This window comes from Mandrillus leucophaeus, unplaced genomic scaffold, assembly GCF_000951045.1.
Source record: "Mandrillus leucophaeus isolate KB7577 unplaced genomic scaffold, Mleu.le_1.0 Scaffold377, whole genome shotgun sequence".
Classification (NCBI taxonomy): Eukaryota; Metazoa; Chordata; class Mammalia; order Primates; family Cercopithecidae; genus Mandrillus; species Mandrillus leucophaeus.
The window spans coordinates 991,123-1,006,874 of record NW_012103998.1 but is presented as its reverse complement, the minus strand read 5'-3'; the positions used below and the strand labels follow the sequence as shown (position 1 = coordinate 1,006,874).

At 38.8% G+C, this 15,752-nt stretch overlaps 1 protein-coding gene across 3 annotated transcripts in view; it reads right to left on the bottom strand.

Annotated features, from left to right (window-relative positions):
- NTN4 (netrin 4) overlaps window positions 1-15,752 on the bottom strand; it is a 133,037-nt gene that overhangs the window by 90,698 nt on the left and 26,587 nt on the right. For all 3 annotated transcript variants that reach the window (XM_011990315.1, XM_011990314.1, XM_011990316.1), the window contains exon 3: window positions 1,779-2,057. In XM_011990315.1, the coding sequence (XP_011845705.1) occupies window positions 1,779-2,057 (279 nt within the window). The remainder of the gene's footprint in view (window positions 1-1,778; window positions 2,058-15,752) is intronic.

Genomic DNA, 15,752 nt, shown 5'->3' with positions numbered 1-15,752 from the left:
GCCCACCACTACACTCAGCTAATTTTTGTATTTTTAGTAGAGACGGGGTTTTGCCGTGTTGGCCAGGCTGGTCTGGAACTCCTGACCTCACGCGATCCACCCGCCTTGGCCTCCCAAAGTGCTGGGATTACAGGTGTGAGCCACTGTGCCCGGCCACCTGAAGTTTTTATAAGGCCCTTGAGAACTCTGGCACTTTGTTGTGGTTGATCAGAGCCATTCAGGTAGTCTCATAGGTCCTTCAGTCCGCAAATATTGAGGGTCCACCCTGTGCCATGTTATGGGGGCCTCTGCCATTTTGCTCAGGACTCTACTCTGAGGTGGTCCTGTATGACTTGGATTATAAGAGACAGTTGAGGAAACAAAAGATTTGCATACCCTCCTTTCATGAATTCGCTAAAATATCATGGCAAAATATTTTGAGCACTCTACCTTACATAAGCTTTCTAGTTCACAGTCTGGTAGGTTGACATGTCTCTAAATATTTGTTATTTTCTGATTGAATCCTATCTGAACCCCGTTAACTGAGATACACTAAATCATAGCACCCTTTATTTGAAGCAATACTGTAGGATTTCAAAGATCTGTCAGCGTCTAGAAACAAGCAGGTATCTATTGAATGAATGCTGCATTTTCTTCAACTCTGGGAGCCCAGATTAACTTCTACAAGTAATAGTACTGTTTCTGTTTTGGTTACTTTCTGTCCACTGTCCTAGTCATTTTGGTTACCCTGATGCTGCCCCAGCGACTCAGCCCAGCCAGCACTGTCCTGCTGGCTAACTGGATCATGGCTGCTGGTGGCCTATCCTATACTAGGGCTGGGATAAAGAAGAAAGAATAGGGACGTCTACCCTTTAGGAAATGCAGTAGAATATCCTGCAGCCTTTTCCATTTTATTCATTTTGCTTTGGTTTGCTCAGAATTATCAGAGCAAAATATAAAATCGAAGAATTGGAGTGCTCATCCTTATTTTCTCCTTGTCCAATCCCCATCCATAGTCTCTGGATGTGTACCAACAAGGTGCTTACAGATGAGCCACTCTGTATCTTTTCTGGAAGTCGGGGAGGTAAGGACAGATAAACAATGACACTAATTTTTCATCATCTCCCTATTCCTGTGTTGCTATCATTCAACCAAACACCTACTGAGCACCTACTTCCGGCCCAGGTAATGCACTTGGTCCCAAGGATGCAAAGATCATACAGTTTCTCAGAGAGTTCGCAGTCTCCTGGGGGACGCAGAGAAGTAAAAGTTCAGAGGAAAGTCCAGGAGATGTATGAACCTAGAGGAAAGAGAGTTTAACTCTGCCTTAGGGTGAGGAGGGGGTCAGTCCTCTTCACGGAGGAGAATTTTTATTCATTCTGCTGGCTGGACAGCAAAGATACCAGGCATAAAATCGAGGTTCTTATTTTTCCCACTTTAAAATCTATTCCACAATGTTCCCCATTTATTGTCAAAGCTGGTTTCAGTGTGATAACACTACTAATAGGATTATGCCATCCTCTTGCTCCTACTCACTTTATACTTTATATCTGAAGGTCACAGTACTAAAATCTGGCATGGGTGTTTTCCAAGGAATCTGGTTATCATGCTTGACTTAACACTAAAACCGAAGATTAAAAGACAAGTTAATGGGCACTTTATAGGATGGGTATGGAGTCGGAGCTGTGATGGGCAGAGGAAAAAATTAGCAGCACTGTGTTAAGCATATACCAACCAATGCCCAAGGCTGATGGTAACTTATGATTTGTTTTTCTTAGGGTAGGACTTGTTTCACCTACCATGTGGAATGTTCCTGGGGCCTTGACAGGTCTGAAGCCATGAACAGGTATGCATTGATCAGCGTGGCCATTGCAGAAGCAGCTGCCCTTGACAATGAAATCATAGATTGCATAGTGTGTAAAATGTTGAGGCTCTTCGTTCAGGTCATTTCTCTGACAGGGACAAGACTGTCGTTTTAGCAACTGCACGCGAAGGTTGGTGATCTTCAGCTGCTCCTGAACTTTGGCACTGTAAGGGTTCTCTGTATCGTATGGTGGTGACAAAGCTTTGAAAATAACCTGTAAGGAGAAAGAAAATACCATGCATTTATAGGACTGTGTGCAAACCCTGAATTGTTTGCCTAATGTAGCCCCTGTTTGATTTATGCCTTATGTCATCTGTGAATGATAAGATAACAAGAAGTTTTTAGACCTTGAGCACACCTGGGAAAGAGCTGCCCTGTTATTCTAAGGAGCAGATGTGCTGCCTGTTCGTACACAGAAGTATACATTGAGTGACCAGCAGAGACCTGATTCTTGAGATAAAGGCAGCCATACAAAGATCTTGCCGGGAAGAGCATTCTGGGCAGAGCGAAGAGCAAACTTAAAGGCTTTGAGGCAGAGTCAAGCTTGGCTTGTTCAAGGAAGAACGACAAAGTCAGTGTGACTGGAGACCAGTGAACAAAGAGACAGTGACTGGAGAGGTGGACAGAGAGCAGGTGTGAGATCAACATGAATGGAGCCCTGTGGAAGTCACAGTACAGTTATACTGTACAGCGGAAGCCACTGGGACACTGTAGGCAGAGAGGTGATATCTGATTTACCTTGCCTAGAAATATAACTCTCTCTTTTTGGATATAAAAGTATCACCTTAGAGATCAATTTCACACCAAAAGTATAAAAAGGAAAGAATCGACCATGTAGATCACATCTCCAAGGTCTACTGGTACAGACCTGTCCTCAATGAAATATAACTTTGGAGGAGAGGGTAAGGGTAATAATTCAGCAGACATTTGGCCTCTGCAGCCCATTGTCCAGCCAGTAGCCAGAGTGGTTCTCTATAAACAGAGATTGGATCGTGTCACTCCCTTGCTTAAACCACCCCCACCCGAAGACCTCCCATTTTCCTCAGAACAAGATACAAAGTCCTTATAATGGCTGTGCCTGGTTTTTGTTCTTAGTACTTATCACCATCTGACATTATATTTGTAGTGGTTTAGTGATTTACTGTCTTCCCAGTCCAGGCCATAAACTTCATGTAGGCGGTCACAGATGTATCCTAGGACAGTGGCTGGCACATAGTAAGTATTCAATAAATTTTTGCTAAACAAATTAATTAATTTAACATTGTTCTTGGCATTTGTGTAATAGGTGAGAATTCCAGATAACTTCCTTATGTCAGGTCCTAAATTCATTCGCCTACTGAATGTCATGTTATAGCACCAGTATCATGACAATAGTAAGAAATAACGGAATAATTAACCAGTATTTGTATTTCTAGCTAGTTTTGAACTTTTAAAGCTTAAAAAATGTTGTATCTTTAACTCAAATCACATTCTGTCCCATTTATCCATATGCAAAGTGGTGGAAGGAAGCTTATCAGAAAATAAAATTGTCCAACAAACAATATGTCATATATTCAAAAGTCAGTACAGAAGTAACATCTTTTTCTTTTAACAACAGCCTGAACTAGAACCTGATTTTCTGTTTTGAAACATTTTTAAAAAATTGAATCCATTATGGGTTTTCATATGGTACTTATTCTCAGTATGACCTCCAAACACTGGCATTTCTGTTAGACACTCAGGAAGAACCCTTGCTCTAAATGATATCAATAATGTACTACCTCCTATTTTATCAACCACAGTAATGCAAGGACATGGAAAAGGACACACCACTGCTAACCAAGTAGGTGCTCCATTGAAAAGTCTGTGGTGTCCTTCTCCTTGTTATCTGCCCACCCTTCCTTTTCCTGAACCTTGGTGGCAACTGTTTGGTCTCTCTCTCTCTGCCACGTATTTACCCTTGACATTTACCCTAGTTCCCTCTCTTACCCCATTCCATCTCCCCCTCACCCTGAGAATTGTTCTGCACAGGCAAAGCCAGAGGAAGCTCTGTCAAGGTCCATAGGAACTTTGAAGCTCTTCTGCTTCCTGAGCCCAGACAGTGGGAGCTGAATGGCGGCTCTGTGCTTGGTGTGCATGACACCACAGTTGGCACGCAGATATCAGCAGGGAAGGGACATCATGACCCCTGAGGCTGTGTGCTGGAAAGGAGACAGCAGAGTGCCACAGACACAAAAGTGAACGGGAATTTAAACCATGAAATCTTCTTTCCAGAAAGGAGACGCCTTAATCTGATACCCTGGGAATGGATCTACCCTGCGTCAGGAAACAAAGAGTGCGCCAATCCAGATGCTTCCAACTTCTGGCAGGTCGCCCTTTGGGTCCCACCCAGTTTTTCTTCAAACTTCCCCAGAAGAAGCCTGTATGGCATGACTGAAATGAAGTAAGAAAACACGTAGAAGCCCTCAGGACAGTATCAGCCTCTTCTATTTTTTGTTCCCATAAGGAAGGGAATGTATCTATAGGCCCACCACTGATCCTCTGTCTGCAACTGCCTCTTAATACACACTCCCAACAAGATATATTAATATTTAGAAAGCCAGGGATCAAGCTTTTTGACCAGATTCAAGCATACATCAGTATTTCTGGCTTGTTAGTGCTATTAGCCAGGACTTCATGATCGCATTTTTTAATTACGAGATTTTATTATGTTTTGGTGGTTAATATTATACCCATTACAGAAAAATCTGTCATGCAAAATACTAAGGATAATAAGTACCTACAATATGATCTACCTCCAAAGAGAACCAGGGAGGCCAACTTGATATCTTTCTACCTAAACTTCCGTATGTACGCATATATATAAAATACAACATAAACATCTTTATATATCTTGTGAGTATTCTTCCAAGTCAATAAATGTATCTCTACATCAGAGGTTCTCAGAGAGTGGTTCCCCACACCAACAGCACCCCTAGGGAACTTGTTAGAGACGCAAATTCTTGGACCCTATCCAAGATCAACGGAATCAGAAACTCTGCAGGTGGGGCCCAGCAATCTGTGTTCCAACAAGCCTTCCAGGTGATTCTGATACACAACAAAATTTGAAAAACACCGTTACATTATTTAAAAACCTGCTTAGAATTACAGTGTGTGGATATGACATAATTTATTTAGCCAGGCTGCTATTGTTAGGCAACTAGGTTGCTTTCAACTTCAGTGTAACCCACTGCAGGAAACAACCTTGTAGCTACAATGTGGATGTATAGACAGTAGTCAGCCCTTATCCTCTGGGAATGACTTCCAAGACCCCCAGGGGATGCCTGAAACTGCAGATAGTACTGAACCCATAGAGACTATGTTTCTCCTATACATACATACCTATGATACAGTTTAATTTATAAATTAGGCACAGTAAGAGATAACAACAATAACAAATAATAGAACAATTATAACAACATACTGTAATAAAAGTTATGTAAATGTGGTCTCTCTCTCTCTCAAAATATTTATTGTACTCGCCTATTTTTGGAACATGGTTGATGGTTACTGAAACTGCGGTAAGTGAAACTGCATCTAAGGGAGGACGACTGTAATAATTTCCTGAAGATACATTTCCAAAGCTGAAATCAATGGGTAAAGGAAATGCATAATTTAAAAAATATCTGACCCTCTGAATGAATCATGGACCCCTTCCTACTTAACCTTTGGAATTTTCACATTTTCCTGGTCTTGCCTTATTTCTCTAAGCCTCAAATCCCTTGAACTTTGCCTGAGGATGGGGATTCTTGGCTCAGGCTCTGCCATTTCTTTGTGCCCCAGTGTAACATGGAAATCCTTACAAAGTCCTGAACAAGTGAAAATGACCTATATGATCTTTCTATTCTAGAACACTCATAAAAAATTCTCAATAAGAAGATGGAAAATTAGGTCAGGTGCGGTGGCTCATGCCTGTCATCCCAGCACTTTGGGAGGCCAAGGTGGGTGGATCATGACGTCAGGAGTTTGAGACCAGCCTGGTCAACATGGTGAAACCCCATCTCTACTAAAAATACAAAAATTAGCCAGGCGGGGTAGCGGAAAAAAAAAAAGCATTCTATATATCTTAATTATACTTTGAGATGAAAATTTAAACAGAGCATCAATACAGTGTGAACAGAATAAGGAGTAAATATTAGGTACGTAATAGTCAAGGAATTCTTTGAAAATCGAACTCATACCTTAACATATTGCTCCATGCCTAACATTATATTTCCTATGTTGAATTATAAAAATTTGTAATAATAAATGTGATCGTATTTTTAAAAAGTCTTTTTAGCTGCTGGCTTGAGGAATATTCCAAGGCCGTCCTGTGGACTCCCTTGGAACTCGTTCCTTCCATGATGGCACGCTTACACTGGTCTATTGTTGTTGCCTATTTACTTGTCTGTATCTCACATCAGACTCAGTGCTCAGAGGGCAGGGATCCTGTTGGTCTGGTTCACAACTGTGCTCCCCAGCACGTCCCACAGTCTCTGGCACACTGTAGCATTTCATAATGACTGCTGAATGAATAAATGAATGAACTATTTCTCCAAGTATCATTCTAAGAGGAGAAGCCAAACAGGGTCTAGAGTTTAGAAGAACACAGATAGCAAGCTGCTCTTACCACAAGTTCCGCACTCTTGATGAGAACAATGTGAACACACACATCTATGTATAAACACTATATAAAAATATGTAATACATTTCAAAATGCTTTATGGATTTCTTCTGTATAGTAGCACACAAGATCTTTCATATTCTTAAGAAAAAGGATCAGGCAGGCATAGCAAACACTCCAAGAAATACAAATTTTTCCCATAGTTTCTGATCTAGTTTTCTTATTTACTAAAAACAGTAACTTCAGGAACATAACTGCATTTGTTCTTTAATAGTCCTTGAAATACTAGACATCTTCACGTTCTTAAAGAAGCAGCTTTTCGTTTTAATGATTTTCTCCATTGTTTTTCTGTTTTTCTTTTTCATTGGTTTCTACTTTTATCTTTATTATTTACTTTCTTCTGCTTACTTTGGGTTTAATGTGCTCTTCTTTTACAAGTTTCTTAAAGGGAAAACTTAGATCATTGATTTGACTTTTTAAAAATAATTCACTGCTTATTTTACCTTTAAGCTCTGTTGGACTTGAAGATCATTGATTTGAGATGTTTTCTTTCCCCTAAGTACTTCTTTAGTTGCATCCCCCCAGAGTTTGATATGCTGTGTTATCATTTTCATTCAATTTCAAAATACTCTTGATTTCCTTCTGATTTCTTCTTTGAATAATTAGAATAAAAAGTGTGTTTATTCCAGTTATTTGGGGATTTCCCAGATACCTTCCTGTTATTGATTTCTAACTTAATTTCATTGTGGCCAAAGAACATATTTTGTATGTTATGAATCCTTTTACATTTATCAATACTTGTTTTATGACTCAGTATACAGTCTGTCTTGATAATGCACCTTGTATCCTTGAAAAAGTATTGAAATATCCAGCTATAATTATCAACTTATTTCTCCCTGCAGGTCTTGCTTCATGTATTTTGAAGTCCTGTTGTTGGGTGCATAAACATGGAGGATTGTTGGTTTGTTTGTTTTTTTTTTTTTTTAGGTGAAGTCTCGCTCTTGTCCCCCAGACTGGAGTACAATGGTGCGATCTCAGCTCACTGCAACCTCCACCTCCCGAGTTCAAGTGATTCTCATGCCTCAGCCTCCTGAGTAGTTGGGATTACAGGCACCTGCCACCACGCCTGGCTAATTTTTGTATTTTTAGTGGAGGTGGGGTTTCACTATCTTGGCTAGGCTGGTCTTGAACTCCTGACCTCAGGTGATTCACCTGCCTCAGCCTCCCAAAGTGTTGGGATTACAGGCGTGAGCCACCGTGCCCTGTCAACATGGAGGATTGTTATATCCTCTTGAGGAAGTGACTGTTTTATCAGTGTATGTCCCTTTTTATCCTTGGCAATATTCTTTGATCTAAAATCTACTTTGATAGTAATATAGCCACTCAAGCTTTCTTTTAAAGTGTTAGTAGGGTATACCTTTTCTTGTCCTTTTACTTTTAACTTAGCTATGTCTTTATATTTAAAGGGGGCTTCTTACAGGCAGCATACCTAATCTTTTTAAAAAAATTTGTCCAATATTATAATCTATGCCTTTAATGGGGATGTTTACATCTTTTACATTTAATGTCATTGATGATATTTACCACTTCACATATAGTATAAGAAACTAGGAATAGTCCTCCCCTCAACCTTTGCACTGTTGTCATGCATATTACTTCTATATATGTTATAAGCTCCACAACACACTATTAATACCTTGGCTTTAAAAAGCCAACTAATTATCTTTAAAGAGATTTTAGAAATTAAAAAAGGCATTTCACATGTATTCACCTATTTTTCCTTTTTGATGATCTTCGTTCCTTTTTGTAGGTCCAGATATCCATCTGGTATCATTTTTCTTCTGTCTGAAGGATTTCCTTCAATGCAAGTCTGCCGGTGAAAAACTTCTTTATTTATTTATTTATTGGCTTCTTTATGTCTGAAAAAGTCTTGACTTCATCTTCACTTTTGTAAAATGTTTTTTGCTGGGTATAGAATTCTAAGTTGACTTCTTTTTTTTTTTTTTTTTTGGCACTTAAAAGTTTCCGCTCCCACTGTCTTCAGGCTTACATTGTTTCCAACAAAAAACTTCGGTCATTCCTAGATTTGTTCCTCTGTACGTAATGTGCTGTTTTTTTCTCTGGCTGCTTTTCTGGTTTTCTTTTTACCATTGCTTTTTAAACAATTTGATTATTATGTGTTTTGGAGTAGATTTCTCCTTGTTTCTTGTGTTTAAGGTTTGTTGCACTTCTTGGATCCATGGATTTATAGTTATTATAAAAATTAGAAACATTTCAACCATTATTTGTTAAAAATTTCTGTTCCCCTCCTCTGCCTTCTTTCCTTTGTTGGTTCCAACTACATGTACCAAATTGCCTGAAGCTGTCCCAGAGCTCACTAATGCTATATTCACTTCTTTTTCTGGCTTTTTTTCTCCCTGTGTTTCATATTGGGTCAATTCTATTGCTATGTATTAAACATCACTAATCTTTTCTTCTACAGTGTCTAGTCTACTAATTCTGTTTGTTGTGTATTTTTCATCTCAGGCATCAGAATCTTCGAAAATGGTCATTCATTTTTTTTTTTTTTTTGGCTCTTTTCCATGCCTCTGCTTAATGTGCTCCATCTTTCTTCCACCTTTTGAACATAAGAAATACAGTGATAATAACTGTTTTTAATTCCTCAGCTACTAACTCTATAATTTGTGTCATTTCTGTGTCTGTTTCTATTGATTTTTCTTTTTATTATGAGTTGCATTTCCCTGATTTTTTGCAGGTCTTGATTGGCTGCTAGGTATCGTGAATTTTACCTTGTTGGGTGCTGAATATTTTTGTATTCTTGAGCTTTTTCTTGGGATGCAATTCAGTTTCTTGTAAACAGCTGGATCATTTTGAGGTTTGTTTTTACATTTTGTTATGTGGGATCAATGCATTTTCTAGCGTAGGGCTAATTCTGCCCCTCTACTGAGATGATACCCTTCTAATTACTCTAACAATGAATTACAAGGTTTCCCACACTGTCTGTCTATTGCTGGCCCCATGTTACCTCTGGGGATTGTTCCCTTCATCCTTCAGGGTGTTTCTCTCTGGCTTCAGGTAGTTTTCTTGCACATGTGTAGAACAGTTCTCAGCTGGAGACTTGAGAAGGACCATCTGCAAATCTCTGAAAGTCTCTTCCAAAATAGTACTCTCCTTTCTGGAACTCTACCTTGCAAACTCTAGCTCTCTTGGTCTTTCCCAGATTCTCGAGTCCTTAAGTCAGGAAATTCATCAAGCTCTATGTAGGTTCCTCTTCCCTGCACTGCAGACTGGACACCCTCTCTAGGCAGTAAGCTGGGGTAATTGTAGGGCTCACCTTATTTGTTTCCCTTCTCCCAGGGATCATTTTCCTCTTCTGCTTGATGTTCAGTACTTTAAAACAATTGCTTCACATATTTTGTCCAGTTTTTTAGTTGTTTCCGGTGGGAGGGTAAATCTGGTCCTTATTACCCATCCTCGATGAGAAGTGACATGTAAAAAACTCAAGGCGGCTTAACTTTTATAAAACACAGTTTCTAAAACTGTACATAAACAAAGCCTTTATTTTTGTACTCAAATATATAGAAATGGCATATTGGATGTTTTATAATAAAGTTAGAAGTATAGTTATATTTAGTAGATAGAAAGGCCTGAAAAACCAATAAAATATGTTCCTGCAAAATTTGAAAAAGAAAATATAAGCATCTAAACTTTGTACGTTTATTCAATAATTCTGTTTTAGTAATTTGTTTCTGAGTATACCAGTAAACTCCCATTATAACTTTTCAAATAATTTATGATACCTATTATTATGATCGCCTGTATATGTAAGTATTGTTTTCTTTTTTTTTCAGAGACAATGTCTTGCTTGAGTCTACTGGCATGATCATAGCTCACCACAGCCTTGAACTACTGGGTTTAAGTAATCCTCCTGCGTAGCTGGGACTACAGGTGATTGCCACCATTCCCAGCTAATTTTTTTATTTTTTGTAGATACTAAGTCTCACTCTGTTGCCCAGGTTGGTCTCAAACTCCCGGCCTCAAGAGATCTTCCTGCCTTGGTCTCTCAAAGTTCTGGGATTACAGGCATGAGCCACTGTGCTTGGACTATTTATATTTTTTGTGTGTGTTTATGCTATGTTTTGATGCATCCTTATATATCCCCAACATCTAATACAATATCTTATGAATTCTCAATAATGTTACTGAATGAGTGAATCTGAATCATGTCAATACAGGTTTATTTTGATTTTCCAATATAAAAATGATGGAATAACTATAATAAAAATTTATTTTTATAATGTACATTTCATTAATAAGCAAAACTTCTAGGTACATATTGCCTCACAATAAACTTTATCACTTTAAAAATATCTTAATTTTTATGGTAATCTTATACTCCCTCCAACATAACTAGCACAATTTTACTTTATAGAAAAAATATATTTAATATGCCGGGCATGGTGGCTCATGCCTGTAATCCCAGCACTTTGAGAGGCCGAGGCGGGCAGATCACGAGGTCAGGAGTTCAAGACCGGGCTGGCCAATATGGTGAAATCCCATCTCTACTAAAAATACAAAAAATTAGCTAGGTGTGGTGGCACGCGCCTGTAGTCCCAGCCACTCAGGAGGCTGAGGCAGGAGAATCACTTGAACCCGGGAGGCGGAGGTTGCAGTGAGCCAAGATTGCGCCACTGCAATCCAGCCTGGGCAACGGAGCAAGACTCTGTCTCAAAAAAAGAAAAGAAAAAAACCCATATATTTAATATTAATCAGCTTATTAGTTATTCATTACATTATTCAAAGATAGTATTTTAAAAGTATTGAATATTTGAATATTTTCAGTAATAAATTTACGCCAACTGCAGGAATGACTACAAACATTTCGGGAGAAATCCCTGGAACTTTTGCCTAATATAATCTAATGAAAAGACAAATCACCTCCATAGTAAAACCTATTTCTTTCTTTTTTTTTTTTTTGAGACAGAGTCTTGCTCTGTCGCCCAGGCTGGAATGCAGAGGCGTGATCTCAGCTCACTGCAACATTCTGTCAGATGAGTACATGTATCCTAGTATGTTCCGAAACAGGCTTTCTGCTTCCATGGATAGGTGGCCGCTTGGAAGTATGTGAAGTTTCCAGGGTTGCAGTGAGTGGGAATTCTGGTTTCATGGAAAGAGAAGGCTGGACAAGAAGACAGCATAATTGACATGTGGGCGTCTGCAGCTGGTTGGTTTAATTTTAGAACATTTGTCCTTGACTGTGCCCCTTTAAGTGAAGCACGTACTTGTCTTAGAGAAGTGTGTCTGTCTTTTGGGCAGCACCAAAATCCTTTTGCTTATACTCTGGAGCATTCGGCACACTGTTTCATCAGATAGCCCACCCTTTAAAGTGGGAAAGTCTTATCTTCCGAGATAGGACAATATAACCTAATAAAGCTCTCAATGGAGCAAGCTGAGGAATGCAGTGCACTCAAGTGACTTACTTGTACGATAATAACCTCGATTTGTAAGTACACAAAAGCCTCTTTGCATGTTTCAAGGGCATATTTACAGTTTTAAAGTGATGCAAAGGCAGCTTCGTAAATATCTTCAGGGAAAAGGGAAATGACAGAACTGTGAGGAATGAGAAACAAGATAGAAAACAAATTAGAAATAAAGACGGGGGTAAAAATAAATTTTAAACATTCTTCAATACATGTGGAATCCTAGCCTTTTTTCTTTTTGCCCTCAGGACTTGAAGTCAAAGGATCTGAGTGTCAGAAACGTCCTTAGCAATCAAGGGTAGTCCAATTAGAGGAAACTGAGGCTCTGAGGACTTGAAGTGATTTGCCAAGTGTCAATCAATAGGTTGGTGACGGAGTTAAGACTGGAAACCAAATCCTAACCTCCAACCTAATGATTTTTTCACTATATCCCATTTTATACTTGTTTTGGAGCTAGCCATTCCTGGATTAAAATTAAATTTAAAACATAGGATTAAAGAAAATATTATATATGACTGATACCATCAGCACTTGTCAACCAAATAATGGATAGGACTAACTGTGCCACCTTTATTCTGTTAATGGATGTGATTAACTGAATACTGGATAAAAGTAGTGATACCTGCTTCTGCCTGGCTTGCAAAGATGTAGTGAACATTTTCTTCAAAGGTCTGAGACGTGGAAATGTCTTGAAAAATCACTGCCCTTTATGAATAAAATTGATTGGTGTGTCGCTTTTTGCTGGGAACCTGCCTTGTTTTTGTCAATCTCCCTTCTTTGGGACTGAGTCCTCCTGGGGAATACAGCTTGGTGACTAGGATTCATGGACAGGCCTGTTGGATGCTGTCTGTTTACATGGGTAACTTCTCAATACTGATCACCTCAATTTCCTATCACAATGCTTGGCCCACAGTTAGAATATCCCGCTACTTCATCTTGGATCATCAATCTCTTGCTTGCTTGACCCATGCTGGAAATCGCATGTATGATCTCTTTGTTTTTTTTCCCTGCCCATTCTTCCCCACTCTTTCTCCCTCTCTTTGTACCCAACTTTACACTCCAGCCATACCAAGATCCCCTTTCTGTTCCTAGAAAGCTCCATGAACTTGCTGCCTTCCCAGCTGTGGCCCATGCTATTCCCTAGCTGGATCACTTGCCACACCTCTCTGTCATTGCCACCCATTCCGCTCCCACCCTCTACTTGGCCAACTCATGCCAATCTTTTAGATGTCATCTTTGATGTAACTTTATTCAGGAAGCTCTCTGAATCATCCCTGTTCCTTCTATGTGCTACTTCAAGCACCTGTTATTTCTTCCAGACTTAGAATATACCATGTCTGTTTTTAAATTTGCTTAATTGCTTGTGTTTCTCTCTAGACTGTGAGTGAGACATGAGTGCAGGGGACCTTGTCTGCTTGCCCATCAGTGTGTAGGCAATGCTTGGCATATATGAGTTAACATATATTTGTTGAAAACTCATATTCATGCTTAATAATGACTTATGTTTTATAAACTGTTTTAATTTTTATCTCATTTCATCCTTAGAGTAAATCTATGATGTGGTATTATCCATTCCCATCTTTCAGATACAGAAACTTTATCTCATTTCAGTAAATCTATGATGTGGTATTATCCATTCCCATCTTTCAGATACAGAAACTCTGAGAAGATGTTAATTAACCTATCCAAGGTCACCTAGCTAGTAAGTGGCAGAGCCAGTACTTGAACCCAGGTTGTTGGAGTCCAAGTTCAGTGCTATTACCATTACATCACAGCTGACTTTGTTTGGTTATAGAATACATAGCAAGTGATCAGGGAGTGAAATGATCAGACCTTCCCTTCAGGCAAAGAAAAGACTCTGAACCATGGTAAAGGCAGTTTGAGGACTAAGAGATGTAGTGGGGAGCAGGGGAAGAACAGTCACATGTGAGAAGCAAAGAAATGAATGTTGGAACAAAAACAGAACTAAAGGCTGAGCTTTGGGGGCCATCTATGGTTAGAGGTCAGAAAGGAGAAGAGCCAAAAATAATATATAAATATATAAAAAAGGGATCCATGAGCAATATGGGAAAACAGTGAAAATTCATTATCATAGAAGCCCAAGGAAGTGAGAATGCAAAGTAAAAAAAAAAATGTAATTAACAATGGCAAATGCAATTTATTAGAAAAAAGGAGATTACAAAAACCTTTCTGGGTTTGGCTGGATAACAGAAGACTATTGAGGGTTTAGATAGAATAAGGGACAGCTATAAAGGATTCAGGAAAGAGCATGAGACAAGTAAATGGAAGCAAGAAAGAACTGATTGAAGAATTTTGGCAGTTGATTCATTCATCAGTTGATGGATATTTGGGTTGTTTACAGATTCTGAGTGTAATGAATAAAAGTGCTATGAACATTCACACAGAAGTCATTATGAGCATGTAAGTTATTTTTCACGGGTACTTAGGAGAGGAATTGCTAGGTGGTATGGTAAGTGTATATTTATAAGGAACTGCCAAAGTGTTTTCTAAAGTTGTTGTACTATTTTGCATTTCTAGCAGCAATGTATGATGAAAATTTTAGTTGCTATACCTCCTCTCCAACATTTAGTGTTATCAGTCTTCTGAGTTTTAGCCTTTCTGGTGAATGTGAGCAGTATCTCCCTGTGGTTTTAATTTGTATTTCCCTGTTGAGTAATGATGCTGATTGCCATTTCATGTGTTTGACATGCATCCTCTTCTTTGGTGAAGTGTCTGTTCAAATCTTTTGCTCAGTTTTAATTCTTGTTTTCTCCTTATTGAGTTATGAGTTCCTTATGAACTATGATATGTAAATATATATTCAGTTTGTAATGATTTGTAAATATTTTCTATCTGTAGCTTCCTTTTAACACTTTCCTTAACAGTGTCTTAATAGCAATAGGTTTTTATTTTATTTTATTTTTTGAGACAGGGTTTTGCCCTGTCACTTGGGCTGGCTGGAGAACAGTGGCACGATCACGGCTCACTGCAGCCTCAACCTCCTGGGCCCAGGTGTACCTCCCACCTCAGGCTCCCAAATAACTGGGACTACAAGCAAGCACCACCACACCTGGCTAACTTTTTAATTTTTTGTAGAGATGGGAACTCACTATGTTGCCCAGGCTGTTCTCAAACTCCTGGGCTCAGGTGATCTGCCCACCTTGGTCTCCCAAAACGCTGAGATTACAGCCGTGAGTCATTGTGCCTATCCAGTTTTTAATTTCTATGATGTTCAGTTTACCAGTATTTCTCTTTTACAGTTTGTGTCTTTTGTGTCCCATCTAAGAAATTTTGCCTAAAAGGTCATAAATATTTTCTCCTAGAAGTTGTATAGATTTCAGCTCTTAAACATTTAGGTCTGTAGTCCATTTTGAGTTATTTTTTCTCTACAGTTGAACTAAGCGTTGAGGTTCTTTTTCCTGTCCCTTCACATATGAATGTCTAATTAATCCAGCACTGTTTATTAGAAAGATAAACCTTTCTTCATTGAATCAGCGTGGTAACTTTGTTTGATGTGCTTTTCTTTACAGTTTGTTTTATTTTTTACTTGGGGTTTATTGAGCTTCCTAGATCTGTGGATTTATAACTTTCACCAAGTTTGGAAATTTTTTTCCTGTTACTCCTACAAAGATGTTTTTTGTCCTCAGCTGCTTCTTTTAAACTCCAATTACTCGAATGTTAGACCACTTAATATTGTCCCACAGTTCACTGATGCTCTTTTTACTTAATCCTCTTTTCTCTCTGTGATTCATTAATTTATAGTTTCTATTGTTACGCCTTCAAGTTCACCAAACTTTTCCTCTGCACT